Genomic DNA, 27198 nt, shown 5'->3' on the forward strand with positions numbered 1-27198 from the left:
ACATGGCGCTCAGGAAGGAGTAGTTGTTGTTAAACCATTGGCTAGGCAGAGTGGGAGGCTTTGCCTTCCTGTGAAGCACCAGCTGATGGCCACGACCACGGGTGTGGTAGCTATTTTCCTAGAGCTTCCTTAATATATTTGCAAATGGACAAGAAACCAAGCAAAGTAAATAAATTCTCGGGGCTTTATGCTGACACTAGAACTGAATTCCTGAGCCTTGAGTCACACCAACTTGTGTGTATAACTTACTGGAAGGCTGGTCAATCTGCAATCATCAAGTAACGGAAGCACTTGGTGCTGGATTTCAAAGGGCAGGGGAGGGTATAAAGCTGCACTGGGTGTTTGGCAATAAGGGAGTTAATAGCCACCTGGGCTGTACAGGAAGGTAATGACTTCCTTCCAACCTGAGGTCTCCTCTACCTGAAAGGGGGAGTTCCTCAGGTGAGCCTGATTGGGAGAGCCCAGCAAAGAGGGAAGTTGCTCAAAGTTAGGAGAAGGGAGGGTAGCTTCCTCTCTTTCTCTTCTCCGTGGAAGCTTTGCCCTGGCTTCTTCTGACCCACACAGCTGAGTGTTATGGCCAGGTGAGAAAAGTAAGTAATTTGTGTGATTTAATTTTAGTCATGTGATGAACTTACCTTGTGTTAGGCTCTGACAGGGAAGATCTGAAAGAAGTTTAAAGCCTAATGTAAAGTTCTGACCTCTGGCTCTCCCCCCCCCCCCCATTTTCTCGTGTGTGATTCCTAATAATCCATGGATGTTGATTGTACATAAGCAATGGAAGAAACTAGTCCTAGCTCTTCTTTAATCCGCTAGTGGGGTGCGGGTAGAGGGTCACTTCTGAGTGTGCATGAAGAAGGTGTGCTGGTCCCTTTTCCTGTTCACCTCCTGGGAAAGTACTATGCGTTCACAGCTATTTGTCTGTTATATTCCAGGAAGGAAACAAACTGTCCTCTCTGCACATGGAATAACATGTAGGCTGTCCTCTCTGGCAGAAGTGATGTGCATTAAAGAGCTGTCTTACCCTTTCCTAAACGAGGGGTGCCCAAATTTACAAACGCCTCAGTGGCACCTGAGAGTTATACTTAGCTTATGTGTTCCTATTAATCATATAATATTGAGTATAACCCCACAGGGGTGCATGGTGTTTTACCTAAAATGAAAAAATAGACCGGGCTCCTGCCCCGCAGAACTTACAGCATGTTCCTGATCCTGCAAACACTTAAGTCTGTGCTTTATTCTCATGAGCAGTCACCTTGATTTAAAGTGAAGCAAATGCATCCGTGTTTGTGAGATGACCTTCTGCAATGAAGTTTGGATCGGCACTTCCCCAAAATTCAGGGAAGTTTAGGGCTTGGAGTTGCCCCACGTGCAGTAATTGTCACATACATTTAGGATTTTAATTCAGAAGAGCATTTCAGGAGGCTGTAAAGGCACTCTAATAATCAGAGTCCTGTGTCCTTTAAGATGAAGGACTTAACTCTGCCAATAAACTGAGACTTATTCTATTACGACTAGCTAAACAATCAAAGACACATAACCCAGCATTACTGTTTAGTGTTCAAAGAAAAACATTCATTAGGCTGCATTCCAAAACAGCTTACCATAAATTACTACTCAGAGGTTTCATCAGTAGCAATAAAACCTATACCGCTCTAGCTCCTACACGCCCCAACGACCCCCTCCGGGACTCCAATGGGAGCTGTAGGGGCAGTGTGAAGAGCCGCCTGGCCATGCCTCCGTGTAGGAGCCGGAGAAGGGACATGCCACTGCTTCCGGGAGCCACTTGAGATAAGCGCTGCCCGGAGCCTGCACCCCTGAGCCTCTCCCCCACCCCAACTCCTGCTCCAGCACTAACCCCCCACCCCCCGAATCCCTCGGTTCCATCCCAGAGCACCCTCCTACACCCCAAACTCCTCATCCCCAGCCCCACCCCAGAGCCTGCACCCCCAGCTGGAGCCCTCACCTGCCTCCCGCACCCCACTCTCCCACCCTAGCCCAGAGCCCCCTCCCGCACCCTGAACTCCTAATTTCTGGCCCCACCCCAGAGTTCTCACCCCAACCCCAAGTTTGTGAGCATTCATGGTCCGCCATACAATTTCTATTCCCAGATGTGGCCTTTGGGCAAAAGGGTTTGCCCACCCCTGACCTATACTGTCTGGGCACAGTATAAGTGATCAGAGTAAATATTTTTCAATTTAATATATAATTAAACAATTATATCAACAAAGGTCTTAATCTTCGCTTAACTTCAGCAATGGCCATCAAGGCACTCTAATAACTAGAGTCGAGCAGGGACCAAATTTTCTACTCTGTGGGAAACTCTCTGATTATTTTTTTTCCCCCTGAAATAGAACAAAACCAAAAAAAATTGGAATGTCTCCTGAAACAAAATTCTTGGGGGGATGGGGGGGAGAAAAACAAAACAGTTTGTGTCGATGGAAACCTTTCCTTTTGATAGAAACCAAAAATTGAAATGTTCCATTCTGAAAACATTTTCAGATGCCCCATTCTGTTTTTCCTAAATGAACCTTTGTCCCAAAATCAACATTTTTGCTTTTGACAAATCGTCATTTTTCTGATGGAGACACAAAAGTGCCCTCCGGCTCTACCAAGGATCTGTTTGCTGCTGGGCTGATCTCACAAACAGGAATCAAATTACTGCAGCTTCACTGCTTGTATCTTAGGCCCTCACCCTGAAAGCTCAAAGAGGGTGCAGAAGCCTGCCTGCCCAAACCACCTTGCAGGGTTGGGGTCTTAGGTCTCCACTGAATAAAACTTCACTGTTGCCAACTCCCATGGTTTTATCATGAGTCTTGTGGTACTTGATGTTCTTAAAGCTCCACCTTATGGAATCACAGAGTTCAAGGCCAGAAGGGACCAGCAGAACATCTAGTTTGACCTCCTGTATATCATAGGCCACCAACAACTGAAATTAGACTCAGGGGTTACAGTCCTCAGGCACCTAGACTATGAGGTGTCACAGACAGAGAATAGGAGGGACCGAGGTGCACCAGTGCCTGAGCCCCTGCAATGGAAGGGAAATGATGAAGTGAGATATAGCCAGATAACCCTGGAAAGTGACCCGCACCCACATGCTGCAGAGGAAGGTGAAACTCTCCCAAGGTCACTGTCAATCTGGCCTGGGGAGAAATTCCTTTCTGACTCCACATATGGAGATCAATTAGACCCTGAGCATGTGAGCAAGAGCCAGCCAGCCAAGCACCTGACAGTGAGAATGCTCAGTGCCATCTCCGAGCCCCGGCCCTCCCCATCCAGGATCCCATCTCCAGCCGTGGCCATCCCTCATAATTCAGAGGATGGTGATTTCATGAAAAATACAATGGGATGAAGAAAACTCGTGAATGAGCCTCTGATAGTGTGGCTGATGGGATTAGGCCCTATGATGGTGTCCCCTGAATAGATATGTGGACACAGTTGGCAACAGGCTTTGTTGCAAGGATAGGTTCCTGGGTTAGTGGTTCTGTTGTGTGGTTGCTGGTGAGTATTTGCTTCAGGTTGGGGGGCTGTCTGTAAGCAAGGACTGGCCTGTCTCCCAAGATCTGTGAGATTGTTGGGTCGTCCATCAGGATAGGTTGTAGATCCTTGATGATGCGCTGGAGAGGTTTTAGTTGGGGGCTGAAGGGGACGGCTAGTGGCGTTCTGTTATTTTCTTTGTTGGGCCTGTCCTGTAGTAGGTGACTTCTGGGTACTCTTCCGGCTCTGTCCATCTGTTTCTTCACTTCAGCAGGTGGGTATTGTAGTTGTAAGAATGATCTACAAATAAATTGGTTAGTCTCTAAGGTGCCACAAGTACTCCTTTTCTTTTTGCGAAGACAGACTAACACGGCTGTTACTCTGAAACCGATCATAGGACCTAATCCCATCAGCCACACTATCAGAGGCTCATTCACCTGCACATCCACCAGTGTGATATATGCCATCATGTGCCAGCAATGCCCCTCTGCCATGTACATTGGCCAAACCAGACAGTCTCTACGTAAAAGAATAAATGGACACAAATCAGACGTCAAGAATTATAACATTCAAAAACCAGTCGGAGAACACTTCAATCTCTCTGGTCACTCGACTACAGATCTAAAAGTGGCAATTCTTCAACAAAAAGACTTCAAAAACAGACTCCAAGGAGAGACTGCTGAATTGGAATTAATTTGCAAACTGGATACAATTAACTTAGGCTTGACTAAAGACTGGGAGTGGATGGGTCATTACACAAAGTAAAACTATTTCCCCATGTTTATTCCCCACCTCCCACCGTTCCTCAGACTTTCTTGTCAACTGCTGGAAATGGCCCACCTTAATTATCACTACAAAAGGTTTCTTTTCCCCCTGCTGTCCTGCTGGTAATAGCTCACCTTAAGTGATCACTCTTGATACAGTGTGTATTGTAACACCCATTGTTTCATGTTCTCTATGTATATAAATCTCCCCACTGTATTTTCCACTGAATGCATCCGATGAAGTGAGCTATAGCTCACGAAAGCTCATGCTCCAATAAATTGGTTAGTCTCTAAGGTGCCACAAGTACTCCTTTTCTTTTTGCGAATACAGACTAACACGCCTGCTACTCTGAAACCTTTCGCACCTATGTTTTCTGTCAGGGCAGGAGAAAAGATTTGAACCTGGGTCCCTCCTCTGGAGAGTGTTCAACCCATTGAGCTAGGGGATATTCTGCCATGGGGTTCCCTCCCTCTTGAAGCTGTTCCACTGAGGGTAAATACTTAAGTCATTGCAAGAGAGAGAGAGAATGACTCGGGAGCCCAGTGGTTAGGGCACTTAGCTGGAAGGTGGGAGTCCCTGGGTCCAGACCCCCTGGTCCAACCACTCTTCCATTATTAAGCCCCTGACCCCACTCCCCAGCAGGAGCTCGAGGGCCAGATTAAAAGGTCTGATGGGCCAGACACGAGCCGTAGTTTGCCTATCCGGGCCCTAGCTCAATCACTAGCGCACACCCCTGAGACATACCGTGGACAAGACCTGCTCTTCCTCAGGCTGTCTTGTGTGGAGTGAGGCAAGAGCCGAACTCATTCTCCCCAGGAGCTCCTTAGGCACCTGAGCCACTTGACTCTTGGCAGCGGGTGCCAGTTAGGTGCCTCCCTGCAGCTGGCCTTAGGCACCTATCTCCATGACAGGGGCAGGCTCAGCACAAACCCTCTTGTGCGCATCACCCATTGGCCAGCATAAACCACTCCCCTGGTGTGATGGCTTTTGTGGATTGCATTCTAAGGGGCCTGTCTCCCCCCATGAGTTGTATAGGGAGCCTGGGCCCCTAGCTTGGCTTTGTGGATTGCAGTGCTGTTCCTGTGGTTTTCCAGGCACCATGATACTCCACACTGCAATGCCTATGGCACTTTGTGGATTTGGGCCAGAGACTACAGCCCAGATCCTCAAAGATATTTAGGCACTTTAGTGCGGCTTGGTGCCTATATACCTTTAAGGATCTGAGTCAAGATCAGATGGAAAGCCTGTGGTGGATCAGGGAATCAAATCTAAGTCCACTGGACCATCCTTTCTCTCCATACAGCCTCTTTGCTCAGTTTTATAATTAAATCTGAGATTTAATTTTTGGTATATAATTTCCCTCCTGTTCCTTGTTGTTTCACAAACTCCCTTTCACTTCCAGCACACAACCTCCCACAATGCACACCTTTACTTAAGCCAGGTGCACTCAAACGCACACCCTTAACTCTGACCTCATCCAAATGAACCTGTTACCAACAGATGGCCTTAAAGTGTTGCAGGTCAAAGTGAAAGTTGTGTGTTTTCTGCCTGACTTGTGAGGAATAGAGTATACGTGAAGGGAAGCAGGGTGGATGCTGTGTGATAAGTTGATTGTGGAGGTGGATGAGTTCATTCATTTGGGCAATATAACATTTGGTAGATCATGTGAACTGAGGATGGTTTGGATATTAATGTTGCTACAGCTGGTGATTTCCAAATGTTGGTGCTGAAAGGAAATACACTTGCTCTGCTTGAAATCCGTGTTTTAATGAATATTTTTTAGTCCTGGAGTATTGGCTTTAAGAAATGCATTGATAATATCTCCAGTGTATCTCCTTTTAAAGGTAGAAAATAGTCAGAAAGATAACAACTGAAACAATGAAAAGCAATTTAGCTCACTGCCAAACTTACTGAAGGGAGTTACAGCAGCAGAGTTCTCCAGCACTCCCCTAGTGAGGACCACAATGTAGCAAAGAGACTGGTCTGGTGAACCCCAGTGCTCCCATTCACTATCTTATACCTTCTCTGTGGCAACTCCAGCAACTGCTGACATGGGAAAGGAGAAATATAACACCATTCAGTGGAGCTTTTGTTCCTTGTGATTGGAAGTTAGCAGCTGGAACCGAGGAGGAGGAGGAGCCATTCCTATGTGACCGACCAACCTGTCCACAGACCACCATGGACTCATGAAGCCCAGTCTGGGAACCACTGGACTACAGCAAGGGAGAAATGAATTGTAGGAGGTGAGACACAGAAGTAAGAGGCTTCAAAGCTTTCCCTAAAGACTGGTGCTGTCAGAACTTCACTGCTATCACCAAGAAAAACAGAGGGAGAGGGAAGGTCTAACTTCCCTGTTGATATACACCACCACCATTCCCCACTGTATTCTCGCTAATAATAGCAAAACCACATGATGAAACCTCTGAAAAGACCTGCACTACTTCTTGGAATGCCATGTACAGAGCTTGTTTCTAGCCACAGAACAGCACTGACAATGGGGTTCTAGTTTGTCTTTGCTATTAGTTGGTAGCAAGAACACAGAATTTTGTTTCTCTACTTCCAGCTTCCTTTACCTTGAAACAATCTGCATGTAAAGTTGGGCTTCTAATAGAATGACACTGTATTCTGAAAAGTTCTCTGAAGATTTAATCTAAGTGACTTTTTGCTGATATAAGGACATCTACTTTCTGTTCTTGGCTCCACCACAGAACTCTTGTGTCTGACCTTGGGCAAGTCACTTAATCTTTTAGTTAACTTTCCTCCTGGTGCATAATATTTACTGTACCTGCCTGCCAAGGGTGTGTTGAAGCTAAATACATTGTTCATAAAGAATGTTGAGATCCTTAGATGGAAAGCGCTTGTGGGACAAAATATCATATTACAATCTACGGGATCTAGGCCTGATCCTGAGTTCACTGACACCAGTGTAAATCAGGAGTAACTCTACACAAGGCAGTAGAGTTAGACCAGTGTGAGATGAGACTTAGTCCCACAGTGTGCACAGAAATAGTCCAGTATCTAGATTTTTAACCACTTTAGGACAGGAACCCTGTTCTTGTTTTTGTTTTTTGTTTTTCTGTCTAGTATAGCAACTAGCAGACTTTTGGTGCTTTAATGATACAAACTAAAAGTGATAATATATAGTAAAAGGCAGTCCTTGTTCCAAAATGCTTATATGGGAGAATTGGGGGGCAGGAGGGGGACAGTGCCTACCACAAGGGGGCTCTGATTTCTGATTGGCTAATACGTGCTACTGCAATGCAAACAGATCCTGGACACAGAGTGTTTGTATTCTTAGAGGTGGACTATTTCTTGGTATAGCTGGGAATTTAACTGCCCTCCCTCTGCCTCCCAGACTTGCAGCTGTGTCCCAGGGTGCTGCAGTACTGCCAATCCCATAAATCGCCACATAATCACAGAGTTGGCAACACAGATTATTGTTCGGTTTGTCTGGTCTGATTCTTCTTTCATGACCACATCTGCCTTTTGCCTATCAGCATATTTTCACCTACCCAGAAGTTATTAGAAACATAATTCCCTTCAGTTCAGTGGCAAGAGAGACTGGCAGAGGGAGGAAACCTCCGACTTGCACTTTCTCAGAGCCATAGTTAGACTTCAGACTCCAGAAATATTAGCTTGTTGAGCACGGGGCCTATTTCCATTTCTTGGTTCTATCACATATCCACGTGTTCATGGTGAAACAGTGGGCACTGTCTGGAGTTCTCTGTTCATTGTCCTCCCCTGCTGCCCTTCTTTTGAATCTTTGACATCCCCACTCCCATTCCTGGTTGATCAGGTGCTGTCCCATAGAATCAGTTGTTTTCAGGGCTCTGTGGCCTCTCCCGCATCTTGTTGCTGTGGCGGGTTCCCACCACCCCAGGCTTCAAACAGGCTTTCCCCAGTGTTTGAGATCTGAATAGCAGTGATTAGAATACAGAGGACGATTCTGAATGTATTATGTGAAATTCAAGGGGTTCAGAATACAGGTGGATTATTTTTGTTCTAAAAGTGAATTGGAACATTTTAAACAATAACTAAACATATCTCAGTAGTGTCTTTTTCTTTTAAAGTGTGTCTTGCAAAAGGGGGTACAAAAAACCCAAATAACATGTATAGAATTAAATGCTAGAGGATCCAAAATTACTTTGGTAAAAGGTGGGGTTTAAACTGTAATTTGTAAGAGTTGGGGATAACACATTTATAGGCTGGCTTTATTCTCAGGGATTCTTTTTCGTAAAGCAACATTGTTATAACACCGCAACCACACTATTTATTGCTACTACTAAACAACTTCATTTAGCACCCACTGTGCACAAGATGGCCTCCAGACACCAAAAGATACTGCCCCAAATAGCTTACAGTCTAAGGCCCCAATCTTGCAAGCAGTTATTTGTGGATAGACTCCTGCACCTGCAAAGAGCTTGTCAGGGTTCCTTCCCCACTCTGAACTCTAGGGTACAGGTGTGGGGACCTGCATGAAAGACCCCCTAAGCTTATTCTTACCAGCTTAGGTTAAAAACTTCCCCAAGGTACAAACTTTGCCTTGTCCTTGAACAGTATGCTGCCACCACCAAGCGTTTTTAAACAAAGAACAGGGAAAAAGTCCACTTGGAGATGTCTTCCCCCAAAATATCCCCCCAAGCCCTACACCCCCTTTCCTGGGGAGGCTTGAGAATAATATCCTAACCAATTTGTTACAAAATCATCAAAGACCCAAACCCCTGGATCTTGGAACAATAGAAAAATCAGTCAGGTTCTTAAAGGAAGGATTTAAAAAAAAAATAGAAAAGGTTAAGAATCATCTCTGTAAAATCAGGATGGAAAATACTTTACAGGGTATTCAGATTCAAAACACAGAGCATCCCCCTCTGGGCAAAACCTTAAAGTTACAGAAAACAGGAATAAACTTCCCTCTTAACCCAGAGAAAATTCACATAAAACAAAATATAAACTAATCCGCCTTACCTCTACTGGTTGCAATATTGGAGACTTGGATTAGGATGGGTTGGAGAAGAGGGATTTCTGTCTGGCCTCTCTGTCCCAAGAGAGAACAACTACCTAAACAAAGAGCACAACAAAAGCCTTCCTCCCCCCCACATTTGAAAGTATCTTGTCCCCTTATTGGTCCTTTGGGTCAGGTGCCAGCCAGGTTACCTGAGCTTCTTAACCCTTTACAGATAACAGGATGTTGCCTCTGGCCAGGAGGGATTTTATAGCACCGTATACAGAAAGGTGGTTACCCTTCCCTTTATATTAATGACAGAGCTCCTTTCAGGATTTTGGCCACAATGAAGCAATGACAAAGCAAAAGGGAATGAGTAGGTGGAATAAGATACAGAGGTTATAGATACCACGTTGGGTGGAATTTGGTGCATTCCAAAGACCAAAAAAAATCCTCTTAAGAAAGATTGAGCCTGAATAAACCATCTAGGCCAAAGGTGACTGAGCAGTATTCATAGAAGGGGGAAGAACCTCATTGGCGGCAGGCAGAGAAACTTCCCCCAACCCTCCACCCCTACTTCTAATATTAACACTGTTGACTATGTGGAATGGCAGCAAACTGGGGGACTCTCTAACTTCTCATCTTTAAAACTTCTTGTCAATTTTCATGGTTTCAGATAACCCAGAGTCTTAGAAGTGTTTGAGGCTGCATGCCCCCATTTCTCCTCCCCTTAGATAGTCCTAAGAACGTAAGTTCTTCCCCACTGAGATCTGTGTTGGAGGGTAGCCAGCCACGGGGTCTGTTTCATTCGCTCTGGTATTCCGGCTTCTGCTTTGCTCCATCTCCAACATAACAAGCACCACAGGAATCAAACAAGGAAGTTTCCCTATCAAGGAGTGCTATAAACAAGCTAAGGCGACTGATGCAAATAGGATTGACTCATCCAAAGTTCATACCAACAGGACATTTAATCTGGAACAGAGAGAGAGGATGGGAGTCCCTGGGACATTCTCTACCACAGAGAATGTTGAAATCTCTCTAACAATATTTATTGGCTAGTTTGGTTTTTTGTTTTTTTTTTAATCAAATCACAGGTTTGATAGAAAACCCACTGGAGTTTGCCTATTTGCATATGGACTGCAGCCTTGTTAATATAGATGTACTGATGCAACTCCAAAGATATAAGGTTCTGAAACTGAGTTCAGATTGGAGAACTCAGTGCAAATGTTACCATTTGCTGATGCAGTATAAGTCAGCCTTTCGCTCAGGGCCTCTGCAAATCCTCACTCCTCTATGCTCTCTCGTTATCTGAGCCTTGTAAGTGGGCATGACTCCAACGAAGTTGCCCTTGCTTACAGCAGGGTTGATTTTTGGCTCACATTTGAGTACAGTCTTGCTGTCCAAAATCACTTATCAGGTTTGCTTTTGTTGTGGTCATTGGCTACACTTCCTGGTTCTTGTGCAATAGCAAACGCTTCTGTGTCTCTCTCATCTAAAATTGGCCCAAGAAAGATATTACCTCACCCAACTTGTTTCTAAACATTTATCATCATAGGCAATCAAAGCACCTTCCGAGGAAAAACAACAGGATTGTTGCTTTATAGTTCTCTACTATTTGCCTCCCCGTCAATAGCAATAAAGGGTAATTTGTGTTTAGTGGCTAGAGCTTTTAATTGTCAAGGAAAAGTAATGGCTTAGAGGTGTTTCAATACAGTGAGCTCATTCAAATGTCTTTGACTCAGGCCCCAAAAATCATGAGACTTAAAAAATGATGAGGTGGGCCTTCTTTGCCCGCTGGGGTTTTGGTTTTTTGTTGTTTCAGGGGAGGGGGGATTGAGCTTTTATGTTATCAAGCTTTTCTCTGAAACTATGAGGGTTAGAATTTATATTTTTTAAATAAAGATGGGAGTCCCATGCAGGCCATGTCTATACTATGGGTGCTACAGTGGCATAGCTGTAACCCCATAGTGTAGACACAGACTAGTGATGGAAAGGATTTTTCCATCCTTATAGGAACTCCACCTCCCCAAGAGACTGTAGCTAGGTCAATAGAAGCATTCTTCCACCAGCGTAGCTGCCTCTACACTAGGGGCTAGGTCGGCATAGCAACAATACTCAGGGGTATGGATTTTTCACACCCCTGAACCCCATAGCTATGTCAACCTACGTTTTAAGTGCAGACCAGGCTGTAATCCCATGAGTCCAGTAGCTGGGCCTTTTTTAGAAAACAAAACCCCACCAAATAATCATGAGCCCCATGATAAAATTCCAAGAGCTGGTCCTCTGCACTGGGGACTGGTCTGCACACAAATCTGCACAGGCTTAATTTGCAATGTGATTTTTTTTTTTTAAACCAACTTATTTAAACGGGTGCAAATCCCTGGGTGGACACGCTTCTTTTGAGTGAAAAGAGGATTCTCTGTTTCACTTCAATCGATTTAGAGGAATTGACTGAAGCTAAACTGCAGGAAGCCACTCTTGAACTGAAATAATCATTTACACAGGGGTTGCACCTTGTGATGGAGTCTGCAGGCCCCATGTTGAATGAGGATGGGGAGGCCTCACCCCTCAACAGGTTCAGGGCATGTTCCCAGTGGAGGAACAGCTTAAAAAGGACACTGGTGCCATAGGCTAGAGGAGGAATGAGCTGTATGTGCCCCAAACTGAGGAGCTCCAGACGGGTATTTGGGGGTTGCTCAATAACTGAGCTGGAGACTTTGAGACACTCCTGGTTCAGGATAAGGTGAAGTGAGTGGGCCTGGGTTCCCCTACTTTGCCCTCCCCCCCCACCGCACCTTTGTAGTGATGAACTCTGGGAGATCAGTCGGAGCATGGGCAGTAATTGAGGCCACAGCTGGGGCCTCTCTGAGAGCACTAGACCTGCAGAACCTGTAAGGCCATGAACCAGACCTTCCTGCTACACACCTGTTCAACTAAATTGGTTTGTGAATGCACTTAAATTAAACCAATGCTTAACTTGTGTGTGTAAACAAGCCCTTGGTTTTGAAACCCCCCTATTTTATTCTATGCATGGGGCCTGAACTAAGTGTCCAGTTTTAACTTATAAATGGTGCCCATATGCTTCAGGGTGAATATGGCAAGTTTGCAGTGCTCTGCTAGCCAGTACTTTTCCCTAACAGCTGTCACTCTTTTACTCCAGTGGACTCTAAGCTTTTGTTGTGTGTTTTAAGAAAAATTGTCCCTGGTGCCTTTGATTCTAAAGATATACCTTCGGGTAACGGTCTGAAGGCTGTCTGCCACCAGCCTGAAACAGTGGCCCAGAGATGTGAACTTCCCCAATTGTATCCGTCATGACGCAGGGGCCTCATTAGGGTTGTCCAAAAAAAAAAAAAACCATGGCAACAAGTCTCAGAGCCTAGATCTATTGACTTGGGTTTGCACTAGGGCAGGGGTGGCTAACCTGCAGCTCCGCGGAGAGCCACATGCGGCTCCTTGTCTAGGCACCGACTCTGGGGTTGGAACTACGGGTGCCAACTTTCCAATGGGCCAGGGGGTGCTCCCTGCTCAACCTTGCCCCCTCCCCTGGGCTGGCTGTGCCCTTGCTCCTCCCCCTCCCCCACAAAGCCTCCTGCACGCCACAAAACAGCTGATGGGGAGGTGCTGATCAGTGGGGCTGCCGGTGGGCGGGAAGCTCTGGGGCGGGGGAGCTGATTGGGGGCTGCTGACATATTACTGTGGCTCTTTAGCAATGTACATTAGTAAATTCTGGCTCCTTCTCAGGCTTGGGTTGGCCATCCCTGCACTGGGGCATTAGAAATCAGCTAGATGTTCCCATTCGGGCTCTGAAAACCAGTGAGGGGGATGGGTCTCTGAACCCAAACAAAACATCTACATGGCTATTTTTAGCACCAATCTCAAGACTGCAGATCTGGGCCCCGAGACTTGCTGCCGCAGGTTTTTTGTTTGTTTTTGATTGATTGATGCTAAATGTCAGTATTCTTAGCCATTTCAGTACGGGTCAAAGCATGCACCCAAGTGGGCTGCTCCTATTACAGAAAGCCACACACAAGTTACTGTGCAGGGCATTTTGTTTTGGTGCCATAGGTGGGCAGAGCTCTGGCCAACACTGCCGTTTCATCCACCGGTGTCCCCTATTGATTTACACCACTGTGACGGGACTGGGAATCTGCTAAATGTTTCAGGTTACATCAGTCTCATCTGTATCTTTTGTTTTTAAATGAAAAAGCTTTAAAAGGGCAAGCTTCTTTTCGAGCAGACCCATTCGATCATTTCTCCAGCTGCTTCTACCCTTCGCTAGTTCTAAGGTCCACCCATGCTCCCACCAACCCGAGACCCAGCCCAAGCTAGAACTGATCCTGAAAAGCACATTCAGAGTGGAGATCGGGCAGAAAGGACATACCTCCCAGAGTCCTGCTAAGGTCCCGCATCCATAATTTGTGAGTCATGTCCCTGAAAATCATGAGCTTGGCTTAAAAATAATGATTTTTCCCCCCATTATTTTGTGTTTTTATTTGCTGTCTGGTTGCCTTATTTTTTCCCTCTGCACCCCAGAGGAATAAAACATATTTTTAAAAAGCAAGCTGCTCTTCCTCTATCACTTGACTCCAGGAACTGAGGCGCTTAGAAGAGTTTTAGAAAGGAGTGTGGGGCAACACTTCATGTACAGGTCACAACTGCTGCCCCAAACACCCCCTTCCCCCTAAAACTTTCTGGAAGATCCATCCCCTGCCCCGCTGTGCCCCTCTCCTCCCCTGGCAGCTAGGAGCCTGGCTCCACGGGCAAGCCCAAAAACCATCGGCCCAGCCGCCTTCCAGGCCGGGCGACCCTACAACAACAAAGCAGGAAACAACCCGCTCGAAGACCCAGACTTGTCCCAAGCTGCCGGGGCGGGGACTTAGGCGCAAACCTGGCGGGTGGGGTGGGGGGGGGGGCAGACTCGAGCGCCAGGCGCCTCCCCCCGCCACCCCGTGGGGCCAGCCCTCGGCCGGCTATTGCATCAGCTGGGGAGCGGCCGCCCCACGCTGGCCCCGGCCCCGCCGCCTGGCTGGGGCGCCTATAAGAGGCGGCGGCAGCCGGGCTGCGGGCGGGGAGCGGCGGCTTCGGGCTCCTGCGCGGCCGGGGCCGGTAAGTGCGGGGCCGGGGCCGGGCGCTCCCCGGCGAGGACGCGGCGCCCTGCCCGGGGATCCCGCCGGCCGGCCCCGGTTCTCCCCCCCCGGCGCTGCCCTTGTGAGTGGGGGCGCTCCGGGGCGGGGGGCTCCGGCGGCCCCCGGGCTGAGCCGCAGCGGCGCAGGCCTGGGCGAGGCGGGAGCCCCGGCCCGCTCCCCACCCTGGAGGGGGCGCCCCCCGCGCCGGCTTCACGCACGCCGGGGCAGCCGCCGGGTCTCGCTCCGCGCACTCGCGTCGCTCTCGGTTTTGCCGCTCCGGGACCCGAACGGCCCCGTGCCCGCCCCGCGGTGCCGCAAGCCGGCGGGGTTAGCGGAGGCCGCCCCTTGGGGGCAGGACTGCCCCGTTGCCCGGGGCTGGGCCGCGCCCCAAGTCCGCGGGGGGGTAGCTGTATTTGTGGGGGGAGGGGTGCCCCCCCCTTTTTTTTTTTTAATGGTGGGACAAGCTCCGGGTTTCATGTTCAGGCCTCCCCCCCCCTTACAACATTTAAATACGGTTTTTATTTAAAAAAAAAAAAAAAAAAGGAAATGGCGCCAAAGCACCCGCTCTGCAGTGGAAAGGAAGTGGCGCAAGATCATAGAACCGCGCATCTGCCCGGCCTCTGTTACCCCTGGGACGAGAAATAAGCTGCCTGCCCCCTGGGAAGGCGTGAGCTATGGGGGCTGTCCGCCCCGGCCCCTGAGAGGGGGGTTTTCCTGCTCTCCCTGTGGCGACGGGACACTCTGTTCTGGAAGGGTATCTATAACTGGGGCTCTTCTTCTTTTGTTCTCCTCCATTCTCCAGATCCATCAGCATGTCTGTGTCTCACAGTTCCAAGCTGAACAAGGTGGTCCGGGACCAGTACATGAGGCTTCCCCAAGGGGGCAGGGTCCTGGTGACTTATGTATGGATCGATGGCAGCGGAGAAGGCGTCCGCTGTAAAACTCGAACCATGGACCAGGAACCAAAGTGCATAGAAGGTAAAGCTGGGCCTGTTAGCTGTTTGTGTCTGTAAATGGAGCAAAATATAGAAGCCAAGAGTTTTAGATGCAAGGCCTGTAACACTAGTAACATTATGTGAGGAGCTGCTGTATGTTTGTTTGATTTATTTGGTGGCATAATGCACAGAACTTTTCCCCCTGCGGATTATGCAAGGTGAATTAACAGGGTTGTGGATGTTATCACACGGTTATATAAGGTGGAATGGTAAATCGCTAGCCTTCTCCAGGATGATCGTGTTTGCTATCCATAAGCTCTCTGCCATCAATGCTAGGATGGTGAGGGGGCAGCATTCTTACCTCTTAAGAGCAGGGCTCGTTTCCAAGAAGCATGTTTAAATGGGATTCCATCAAAAGTGGTTTGTAATGGGATTTGGCTAGGTGCTGTGGACACAGAGCCAAAGGCCTGGAGGCCAAACCTCTAGTTCGGGAGGCACCTCTGAGGCTGGAATGGAGATGTTAACCCTGTCTGGCGTGCTGGTCACTAAAAATGCAGTGAACTGTTTGAAGTCTAAATCTACTATCTTGTTTGAACCATCAAAGTGGTTAAGGGGAGTTAAAGTGGGGGTGCTTGCTGAAAGCCATTATACAAAACTAAACCCTATAAATGATGGAAACTGCTTCACATGAGGGGCTGCTGCTGCACCCCTAGTTCCAGCACCTATGGCTGTTGCTGGATTTTTGTCCCCTTTATGGTCAGTGATGGGAGTAGTAGCTACGGGACTGGGCTGTATGTAGGTAGGTACAGGAGAGTCAAAAGCTTCCTGGATTTCCTTTTGAAGCAGTTTTCAGTGGCATGTTGTGGAGTATATCCTCCCTGGGCTCTTGATTGAGCTCTTCTTAAAATTCTTGAACATTTAACATGATCAAATTGAGGGATTTTTAATCTTAGGGATTTTTCCTTTTCTTCTCGCTCCCAGATGTCCCAGAATGGAATTTCGATGGATCCAGTACAGACCAAGCAGAAGGCTCGAACAGCGATATGTTCTTGATACCAGTCAGGATGTTCCGAGACCCCTTCTGTCTGGACCCGAACAAGCTAGTGCTGTGTGAGGTCCTGAAATACAACAGAAAAAATGCAGGTGAGGTTCCTGTCTGTCTGCACTGCCCTAAACTGGTTGTTCCCAGAGCCCGCGTGTTACCAAACAGACACACCAGCTAAGTGCCATGGGCATCAAAATATTAGGGCCTCGTTCTCAGAAGTGCTGAGCACCCACAATGCCACTTGAAGTCAGTGGGAAGTTGTGAATGACCATGTGCTACTCAGTGACTGAGCTATAAGTGGTGAGTGGTTTTTGCGATTAGCTTAGGCATGCAAAAACCCCGGATCTGGTGCTGGTTATCTGCAGGAACCCGGTGTTGGGAGGACAGGAGAATTGTATTGAGTAGTCAAAAAGGAGCTAATGTTCTGCTTACATCTGTCTGCAGAGGTCACCGCACGCCTCACAGACCAGGCCAGCACCAAGTAATTTTAACCTGTATTCCCAAATGTATTCAGGGAGATTGTACTTACTGTAACCAGATTACTAGAACGTAGCATATTGAACATTAAGACCGAAACTTGGCAGTTAGGGTTTAAAAACATAGAAATGATTGTAGATTTAAAGTGTATTTTAAACAAAAACCTATATGCCCGTACTCAAAGCTCGGTTAAGGTACCTGGGAGCCTTAGTGCCGCACCACGCTCTCGCTTCCTTTCCCCTTGCCGCTGGAAAGGTCCACTAGTTGCTTTGAGAAAGGAAATCTGCATCTTGTATGCTCCTGTGAGGGCAAAGGCAGGTCAGGTGACCCCCTACATGTGGGGACCATGTGTCTGTATGCAAAGCTTTCTCTGGGTTGGAGGTCTAAGGGATGTGGTGGTCCAAGATAGGGTGGGTGGGTTGGTTGGTTATAAAAACACTAAAACTCTGGCATTTCACTTTTGTGTGAAGTACCGTAGTGTAAATCCTGACTTCTGGACTTTTAAAAATAATTATTGTGTTGTCAATTACTGCTATGCTTCTATTCTGACAAAGGCTTTCTTTAAGAATTGCCCTACTTTTTGAGACACCAGTCTAATAACAGTGTGCAGGCTTGATGTAGATGGAAAGCTCAGTCCTGGGTCTCTACTTATAAATTCATGTTGGTGGGCTCTTTAAGTTAATTCTTGTAACATACATAAGGTAATCATCAAGTGATCCATTCCCAGCTTCTGGCAAACAGAGGCTAGGGACACCTATCAAGCAGTAAGACAGCTCTGAGGGGCAACTGTTGTGATCTCAGATGACTGAATTTATGGCTTAAAGTAGTCGAAGTATTTAAATCCATGCACTTGGCTGTATTCTGTCAAACAGGGAGGTTATCCATGTTACTGTGTTTAAAGTAATATGGTTGAATAGCTTTGTCAGTCACCAATAATTTAAGCATATGAGACATTCTGTATAAGTTGAATTAAGGGGCATTTGGCTTGACGAATGGAGGCAGTGCTTTTCTGGCAAAAGTACCTAGAAAGGTCCTGTCATCCACTTCAAATTTCCTGTGGTTACAATATTTTGTTTAATTAAATTAGCCAACTATCATCTAACAGATAAAGGAAACAGCTGATTCCTAGCAGCTAGCCTGGGGCTCAGTTGTATCTTTAAAGCAGTGGCTCGTTTTGGGGCTGAAGTGGAGCCAGATTCTCCCCCAGTAAGAGCTTCAGGAGACAATAGCTCAGTTTCTGAAGCTTGTTTAAATGCATCTGTTGTACCATGTTCATGATCCTGGTAGAGCTAAAAAGATTCAATGGGGAATATGGCAGCCAGTGTTGCTCATAACAGTTGGCACTTACCTAGTACCCAGTGAGTGCCAGTCCCCGAACTGACTTTTCTCTGAAGGTGCCCAGCTTACATGGTTAGAGGGTCTCTTCAGTTTTCTCTCCACCATACAAACGTTCTAAGTGTGACCTTTAAAAGAAACAGTTGCTGGTGCTCTGTCATTATTTACACATCCCTGGGATTTGTGTCACAGCAGCACTTGGGTCTCTTCAATGAGCACTGTTGGTAAAAGTGCAACTTATTGCCTGCAGGGTGCCATTTTCAGTGACAGGGAAAACCTGTTGTTTCATTTCCTTCTTCTCCCCTTTACCTGGATTCTTCCGTTTCTGGTCTCTCTTGGGCCAGCAGTATCTTCGGGACTGTTCTGATGGGTTTCTGTGCCACTCCCAGCGGGGAGAAAGCCAGATAGACGAGCCCTGGCACTCAATCAGCTCTTGCAAGCTGTCAGCCAACTTCAGTGCTTGCCCAGAACATAGGGGGCAGTGAGGTGGGAAGAGAGCTCAGGAAAGCTTGGCTGGGGACATGTGCATAGGGTGGGAAGATGGCCTTCTTCTGAGTAAGGGACTGTCCATCTGTAAAATGGGAAGACTACTTGCCTACCACTGGTGGCAGTCTAAATCCATACATACTTGGCAGATGGCCAGATACTGTGGTGATGGGAGACATCAGGGCATATGGCTACTTAGATGTTTGTGGATTTTTGTATCTATTTTAATGGGCTGAGGGTTAAATTTGCACTTTGTATATAAAATTACACACCCTTTGAAATCGAGCGCTGTTGTCTTCCTCCAATGCTAAAGCAAATGATGGGTGAGCAGAGAACATTTTATTCAGGGATGGAGGGAGATGACCCTGTGTAACAAGTTACTTTCCTTATTCCCTTCCCTGCTGTTGACCACATCTTGTATTGGTCTGGATTTATCGACCTCTCAGCCCAGCTTTTCCACAGCCAGGGCTGTCCTAGTCCTATCTTTGAGACAAGTCTGTTGCCGTGCAAACCAATACAGTGTCATGAATTCATAACGACAATATTGGTTGCAGATTCCCAACAGAGAGAGGCTGGCTGGAGGAGAACCCTCTATAGCTCATAGAGGGCTATTCAAGGAAAAGTGCCAACTGGTGTCTTTCCCAGTAAGAAAGGCCCTCAAGTGATGGGCTGAATGAAATGCTGGAGGGGTCCGATCCCCAGGTTACATGTTCCAGGTCTAATTAAGGAATTTCTCTTCTTTCCAGAAACTAACTTGAGGAACATATGTAAAAAAGTCATGGACTTGGTTAAGGACAGCCATCCTTGGTTTGGAATGGAGCAAGAGTACACATTGCTGGGGATCAATGGACACCCGTATGGCTGGCCTGATAATGGGTTCCCAGGTCCACAAGGTAAGAGCTAGACTCTCCTTCCCCTGAATCCTCTCCTCCCCCTAGTATTCCCAGATTTCTGGTAGCTAACACAGTGGTACCCAACTCCTGCACCTCTCCTACGATGAAAGGACTGACTTCATGAGGTGCAGTTCCCATTGATATCTATGGCAGTCAAAGGCACTCAGGGCCTCACAGGATCAGTGCTGAACCCTGTGCAGTTCATGACTAGGGCTCCAATCCTGCAATGAGAACCAAGTGGGCAGAGCTTTGTATTCTGTGTGGGTGCAGGTCTTTTTTTTCCCCCACACATGCCCTGCCATCCCCAGTGCAGTTTTCATGACAGGATCTGCATCCAAGACTGTTTTAACTTGCTGAGTGAGCGAAACCCAGCAAAAAAGCTCTTGCATCCACACATCCCAAGTGGTACTGGTGGGTGGATGACCTTGGCTGGCTTAGTTCAGCTGCTGTTCTCACTTCAAACAGCCAGAACTCCTTCTGAAGGTGTTGATCCAGCCATGGGCTTCTTGGACAAATCACCCTGCCAATTACTGCTCTCAGGCAAATGGATGCAGCTTTTTCCTGAAACTGAAATTACAGGTAGCACTGTGCCAAGTTCCGCTAAGTACCAGCGGCACACCTGTTCATTGCATGCCCTGCAGATAACGTGCCCTGCAGTGGTACCACTCGCCTGACACTGCCTGAGATTACACAAACTTTTCCATTCTAGAACTTGTTTGTCGAGGGTTTGAGAACTTGGTTGGGGGAAAAAAAACTGCAGGTGGTTATTAATGTAAAGACTGGTCGTGTGAAGGTTGCGCGCTCCAGCAAATTCCCCCACCCTCTGCACACAAACTGGTTCGGCTGCCTAGACTGGATTGAGTGGGGGTAGTGACACTAGAGGGTTTTCTTCTTTTCTTTAAAATCCCCTAACTGGGATTTTTTTCTCAACATCTCCTTTTTCTCTCTGAGTTTGTACTGCAGAGCTAACTGCCTTCTTTGAAGGAGGAAAAACCTGTAGCAAACTGCAGCAGGTTAACACTCATTCAGGTTCCAAGTTTGTTGCAATAAACACAGGCAACATTAGCTGTCAAAACAATCTCAAAAAGCCAGCCTTAGTGTTAGGGGTGGAGTTCATTGTAATGGAGCAGTTCTTCACTTCCTTTCTTCCTGCCACCCCCACAATGGGAAATGCTCCATTTAATTGGGACCAGTTAGCTTGTGCAGTCTCTCTGCTGGAACTTTAAGTACTAAGGAATACAATAGCTAGAAGTTAAATGAGGTTTATGGGAAAATGGATGCTCCTTCCAAGTTTACTGTGGGAATACTGGGGAACAGCCAGAGACTAAATGGCCCAGAGTGTTGGGAATGGATTATGGAGCATTGCACTTCCTAGCTGCTGTTCCAATCAGTCCCCTCGCTGGTCATGTCCACTGAACAGCTCTCACGTGGAGCAGCTTTTGGTCTCAATACCTTTCCCATAGGATGGGCAGGTGTCCACACAACAGAACAGCCCTTTCAGTTTGTCACGTTGCTGGCAAATCTCAGCAGAGGCCTGGATGTGCCGGGGGATTGAACTGCTCTTGCTCCTAGATGAAGTCCCTTCAGCTCAGTGTGGAGCCGAGCTGGAGAAGCCATTGCATCTCTGTGGTTATTAGGGCTCTTGTGCAGGAAGCAGAGCCCTGAGAACATCTCTGAGTTCTAAATGCTTGCTGGAAGATAAGCCTGTGGGATGGGATATGAAGAGTCACTGTTCTTCCCTTGAGCTTGACTTGGTTGATGACGTGGTGTCTTCCTTCTAGGGCCTTATTACTGTGGGGTTGGAGCAGACAAGGTGTACGGGCGAGATATTGTCGAGTCCCACTACAAGGCATGTATCTATGCCGGGGTGAAGATATGTGGCACCAACGCTGAGGTCATGCCCTCCCAGGTATGTACGGAAGGAGCATTTCTCATTGCCCCTGTCAAGAGAGCGTTCGTTGAGGCAGGAAGCTGAGGGAATTGGAATACTTACCTTGCGCTGCCTGCCAGTGCCCCGAGCATTAGCTCTGCAGTGCTATCCCTGGGGATCTGGTTCTTGCAGTCTCCAGCTTCCCTCTCCCCCACTTACTCGCAGCTGCTGCAGCACCTGACCTCTTGCCCAGTACTGAAGAGAGCTGTCTGCACTGAGTATTCATGGTCTTCAGCAAAACTATGTGGAAGGGAGAAATGAGCTCCTTCTCCACCCAGGGTGTCAAGGTTCCTTCCCCACTCTGAACTCTAGGGTACAGATGTGTGGACCTGCATGAAAACCTCCTAAATTTATTTTTACCAGCTTAGGTCAAAACTTTCCCAAGGTAAAAACTATTTATTTCCCTTTTTCCCTTGGACTTTATTGCTACCACCACCAAGCGTCTAACAGATATATAACGGGGAAAGAGCCCGCTTGGAAACGTCTCTCCCCCTTCCCCCCACCAAATCCTCCCCAAGCTCTACACCCCCTTTCCTGGGGAAGGCTTGATAAAAATCCTCTCCAGTTTGCATAAGTGAACACAGACCCAAACCCTTGGATCTTAAGAACAATGAAAAAGCAATCAGGTTCTTAAAAGAAGAATTTTAATAGAAGAGAAAGTAAAAGAATCACCTCTGTAAAATCAGGATGGTAAATACCTTACAGGGTAATCAGATTCAAAACATAGAGAATCCCTCTAGGCAAAACCTTAAGTTACAAAAAGACACAAACAGGAATATCCATTCCATTCAGCACAGCTATTTTATCAGCCATTTAAACAAAACAGAATCTAACGCATATCTAGCTAGATTACTTACGAAGTTCTAAGACTCCATTCCTGTTCTGTTCCCGGCAAAAGCATCACACAAACAGAGAGAACCCTTTGTTGTCGTCCTCCCCGCTTTGAAAGTATCTTGTCTCCTCATTGGTCATTTTGGTCAGGTGCCAGCGAGGTTATCCTAGCTTCTTAACCCTTTACAGGTGAAAGGGTTTTTCCTCTGGCCAGGAGGGATTTAAAGGTATTTACCCTTCTCTTTATATTTATGACACAGGGGAAGTGTGTTCTTCTGGAGAACCTAGTCTCCAGTGCTGAAAGGTTCAGCTAAGGCTTGGTCTCCAAGAGAAAGCTGCACCAGCTTCACTGAAGGTGTGATTTTTAAACTAGCGCCAACCCTGAATGGAGACTCCTGTTTCAGATTAGCTCAAATTATCTCCTAATTCCACATGAGAGGGTTGCACTCATTTTAAAATCACACCTCAAGTCAAACCGGTCCGACTTTCCCATGTAGACAGGACCCGAGTCTTGGCGCACTCAGTATGAGTCGTTCGGAGTTTTTGTTTTGGTTTGTTTTTTTCCCCTGTCCCTGCTGTCTGTGGAATAGGGCTGAGGGTCATTGGCAAGGCAGTGTGTGGGGGTAGATCTTACCCTGGCTGTACCTGCTCTCAGCATAAGTGGAGGATTTTACTGCAGTGTTGTCTGCCCAACACCTTAACAAGCCCTGAATTGATTCTAACCCACAATGAAGTGAGCCCTTCTAAGCTCTTGCTCCACTTCCTTCCGTGTTCTGCACTTGATCCTTGCTAGGCTGGGTAATACCTACAGATGCTATAAAGTTGCCTCCGAAAGGAATCCGATAACGCAAGCCTCTGCTTAGTCATCCCGGGTGGAGCAGCCTCTGGCTGCACATTGGCAGGAGCCGGATGATTAAACCCTTGATAAATAGCTTACTGGCGTGCGTGCCAGAACACTTGGCAGGAGTCCGCCATGATCCACTGTTGAGTCAAAAGCAAGTGGCTAAGGGAGATACCCAAACCTTAGCGTTAATGCTCATCTTTCCCCTTCTAGTGGGAGTTCCAGGTCGGGCCTTGTGAGGGCATCGAGATGGGAGATCACCTGTGGATGGCAAGGTTCATCTTGCACCGTGTCTGTGAAGACTTTGGGGTCGTGGCCACGTTGGACCCCAAACCAATGACTGGCAACTGGAACGGAGCTGGGTGCCACACCAATTACAGCACAGAAGACATGAGGAAGGAGGGCGGTCTCAAGTGAGTTAATGCCGTTGCTAGGCTGGAGTCTGTCTGGGGTCGTTATGGTTGGTAGCACCTTTCTAAGGGGCTTACTGACATGGTTTCTAGATAATGGGTGAAATCCCTCCCCACAACCTGTGCACAGGGTCCTCATGAGGCAGACCGAAAACTGGTTTTGTAGTTTCACAGCCAAAAGGGACCATTGGATCATATAGTGCAGTGGTGCCCAACCTTATTACACACGACGGTCACGTAAACCGAAGCACAACCTTGTATGGGCCAAACAGATTCTACATATTTTAATAAGATTTAAAGTCCCCTGTGTTGATTCGTATTTTAAGTTTGGCTTGTTTTGTATGTATTTAGATAGGTTGTTTCTACAGATAGTATTGTCTATTTAAAAACCAATAAAGACACCCATGCATAAAATTTGCGCACAACGACAAAATGCTAATGCATCGTCCATTAGCATAGTGTGTTGAAGCAAGTCACAGGCCTGATGAAACGCTCTGGTGGGCGTACGCTGGGCACCCTGATCTAGTGTGAGCTGTAGAATGCAGGCCATTGAATTTCATCCAGATTCCCCATGTTGGGCCCAGTGACTTCTGAGACGCACAAGATTTTCGTGTGACTGAAGACCACTGGTGTGCCCCAGACAGAGAACAGGTGAGACCGAGGTGCCGCTTGTCCCCGGAGCCCTGCACGCGTCTCTTGCTTGAGTAACTGCATTTGGCAGGATTCTCAGTCATGCTCACGCCCCACACTCAAAGAGCACTTCATGTTGACATGGTCTCTGTATTGCGGTAGTGCGTGGGAGCCTCCGCCATGGCCCAGGCTTCCACTGGGCAATGTGCTGCATATCTGTGTTTTCTAAACTGCTCCTCTCCTTGTCGGTTAGATGCATTGAAGCTGCCATTGAGAAGCTAAGCAAGCGACACGATTACCACATCTGTGTGTACGACCCCAGAGGGGGCAGGGACAACTCCAGACGACTGACCGGCCACCATGAGACTTCGAGCATCTTTGAGTTCTCTGCCGGCGTGGCCAACCGAGGAGCCAGCATCCGTATCCCCCGCCAAGTCGGCCAGGATGGCTGTGGCTACTTTGAGGACCGCCGGCCTGCAGCCAACTGCGACCCGTATGCTGTCACAGAGGCCATTGTGAGGACGACGTGTCTCAACGAGACAGGGATGCAGACGACAGACTATGCAGACAAATGAGGTCTTGAAGAGGTGGGGGTTTGATTCTAATCTAGTTTCTCATGTGGGATTTATGAACATGTGACCTGGTCAGCTGTAAAGTCCAGACTCTTTAGAACTTGGCTTCTGGTCTTGTGAAATGGTGGCTTAGAAAAATATTTCTAGATGTATTGGGGGAGGGAGAATCTATATAGTTCTCAGCCAAACTCCTGGTTACTGGTTTTAGATCACACATGGGGGTTTTTAAAACTTGGATTTAATTTTTTTAATTGACTTTATACTGTGATGTACATAGACTCCTATGTAAAAGCTGCTGCTGTTGAATCTGTTCGCTCCCCACAACCCTCTTCTTCCCCCTCCGCCCCACCGTATTTGTATTGTAAGCTAACAATAAATAGTCTTATTGGCTGACATGTCAGCCAGTCTGTGCTATAAATACATTTTTTTGTGCGGGGTTTTTTGTTTTGCCTTTTTCTATCATTTCTCCACAGATTTAATTCTGGGATCACTTACTCTACCACGGATAGGCAGCCACCTGTGGGGTGAGACGTGGCAGCTTTTCAATAGTGTACAGTGGTATTGGCCCTAAGGAATAGTTCTAGTTAGGAAACTTCGGGGGGCGGGGGAGAAGATTCCTGTTCCAAGCAAAACTGCTGATTGCTGACTGACGGGGAATTGAGGTCGCAGTATGTGCAATATCCAGCCTGCTATGGAATTTGGCCAAGATAATGAAGCAACCTTGAAGATGGGTGTTGTGGGATCTTTAATGACCAGAGGTGGTCAGGACCTTTGATTGTATTTCTTGACTGAAAGGCACTCGTAGAGCCCTATGTTGGGGTGTCCTACAAACCTTCAGTAACTCTGCTTCGTGCTGCACCTCTGTTTCCTGAAGGCTGCTGGACAAGGCCTGACCCTGCTTACCATGGACAGGACACCAGGTGGGATCACTACACAATGTGGCCTGACGAGCAATGAAGTCTAGTGGGATGCTTGCTGTATCTCAGACCCTGGTGACTGCCACCACAATGCCTGCAGCTGCTGGAAACTAACTCGAGGCAGGAGGTGCCTAACCTGAGTGAATGCGATTGCATCCTGATCCAAGAGAAGATGTTGCTCCCTGTTTGCTCTCCTGGGGGAACAAGACCAATCCCAATGTTGGTCCATCCCCTGTCCCAACCCCGTAGCTCCCCACCTCCCAAATCTGGCAGAGCCCTGTGGATTTTTTCTTCCCCTGCTGCCCCATTTTTAACTATGCTTTTAACCACCTTTTGTGGTCCCCTGTGGCTGCAAAAGTCCTTTATGCTGACCAGTGGATGGCCTTATGTCCATGTTGCTTGTGAATATGCTGCAACACATGGCTCACTCGGGATGCCCAGGCAACAGTATGCATGGATACACCTAGCAAGTGATACTGATGCCCCTACTCTGGCTGCATGCCATATGTCCCCTAGGTGTTTAGCATGGTTTTGATCAGTCGGAGCTGTCCTGAGTAGAGCCCCCTACTAGCCTATTGCCCCATGGAGCAAGTGCTTGGGCTGTGGGAATCCAGTCTGGGTCTCTGGTACAGTAGTACACCAGGCTACCTCCTTGGAAGGAAGCAAGAAGAGTTGTCGTTTTCTCCCTACTGCATGGGATTCTGTTGCCACGGGCTCGATAACTGCCCCCTTCCAGTCTGTGGATCATTATTACATTTCCTACAGGTGCCTGGACGTCGCCCGTGCAGCATGCACAGGGTCTGTGCATCCTGCTTCCAGCCCTAAAACAGGCTGGACGTTGGCTGGCTGCCTTGCCCTGACAGTCTGCTCCCGGGAAGCTGGAAGCCCATCCACCTTAGACGTGATTCTCCGAAAGAGCACATGCAGCCTGAGCAAACATGGCTGGGATGGGGTGAGCAGCTGGCAGTTGTTTACATAGCAGGGTGCGGCCGGGCTGACTCAGCAGCCATCCCCGTGGCCTCATTCCTAAGTATCCTAGTTAATGGGGTAGGGCTCCATTTACAGCGAGAGCCAGACTTAGTTTAACGGGGCCTGAAGCATACAAAGGAGCCATGGGAAGCAGTCTCTCAGGGGCAGCTACTCACTCGTGGGATTTAGGCATTTCTGTGGGTGAGGAAAAGGAGGTGGTGTGGACCCATCACTCAGATTTGTCATGTGCCACTGACACTCCTGGCTTAAATGTTACAGGGGGGAAGGTCCTCTTAACCCATCACCTTCAAGGTAGGTTCTGCCCTATGCTCCATTAAGGAAATAAGGGCCAAGCCCTGGGGTTTGGCTCAAAGCAATGTTTACCAGGCTGCCTGCGTCTTGATTCCTACAGAGTTTATTGACAAAGTGCAGTTTAAAAGCCTGAGCAGGATCATTTCACCACAGCGCAATCGGCTGCCCGTCACTCGCTCAGCTAGTTGGCATGGTAGCATTGGACTAGGGGTGAGTGCCCAGAGGGCCCCCTGGCCGAAGGGCAAGCCAACGGCTATAGGGTGCCCAAGGCAGCCACCAACCTTGCCCCAGCTTGCTGCCTCCTGGGC

At 47.7% G+C, this 27198-nt stretch overlaps 1 protein-coding gene across 3 annotated transcripts; it reads left to right on the top strand.

Annotated features, from left to right (window-relative positions):
* The first annotated feature begins 395 nt into the window (after positions 1-395).
* On the top strand, positions 396-25114 carry LOC140899091 (glutamine synthetase). 3 transcript variants are annotated; one of them, XM_073313915.2, is made up of 7 exons: positions 396-590; positions 15110-15285; positions 16224-16385; positions 19332-19478; positions 21260-21387; positions 23294-23493; positions 24374-25114. In XM_073313915.2, the coding sequence occupies exons 2-7, from the start codon at positions 15120-15122 to the stop codon at positions 24693-24695; spliced, it is 1125 nt and encodes a 374-aa protein (XP_073170016.1). In that variant the 5' UTR covers positions 396-590; positions 15110-15119; the 3' UTR covers positions 24696-25114. The 3 variants fall into 3 exon arrangements, with proteins under 3 accessions (XP_073170016.1, XP_073170015.1, XP_073170017.1); XM_073313914.1 differs by lacking the exon at positions 396-590 and adding an exon at positions 14178-14287; XM_073313916.1 differs by lacking the exon at positions 396-590 and adding an exon at positions 14319-14389.
* Positions 25115-27198: the final 2084 nt, after the last annotated feature.

Source organism: Lepidochelys kempii, chromosome 16 (assembly GCF_965140285.1).
Source record: "Lepidochelys kempii isolate rLepKem1 chromosome 16, rLepKem1.hap1, whole genome shotgun sequence".
Taxonomy (NCBI): domain Eukaryota; kingdom Metazoa; phylum Chordata; order Testudines; family Cheloniidae; genus Lepidochelys; species Lepidochelys kempii.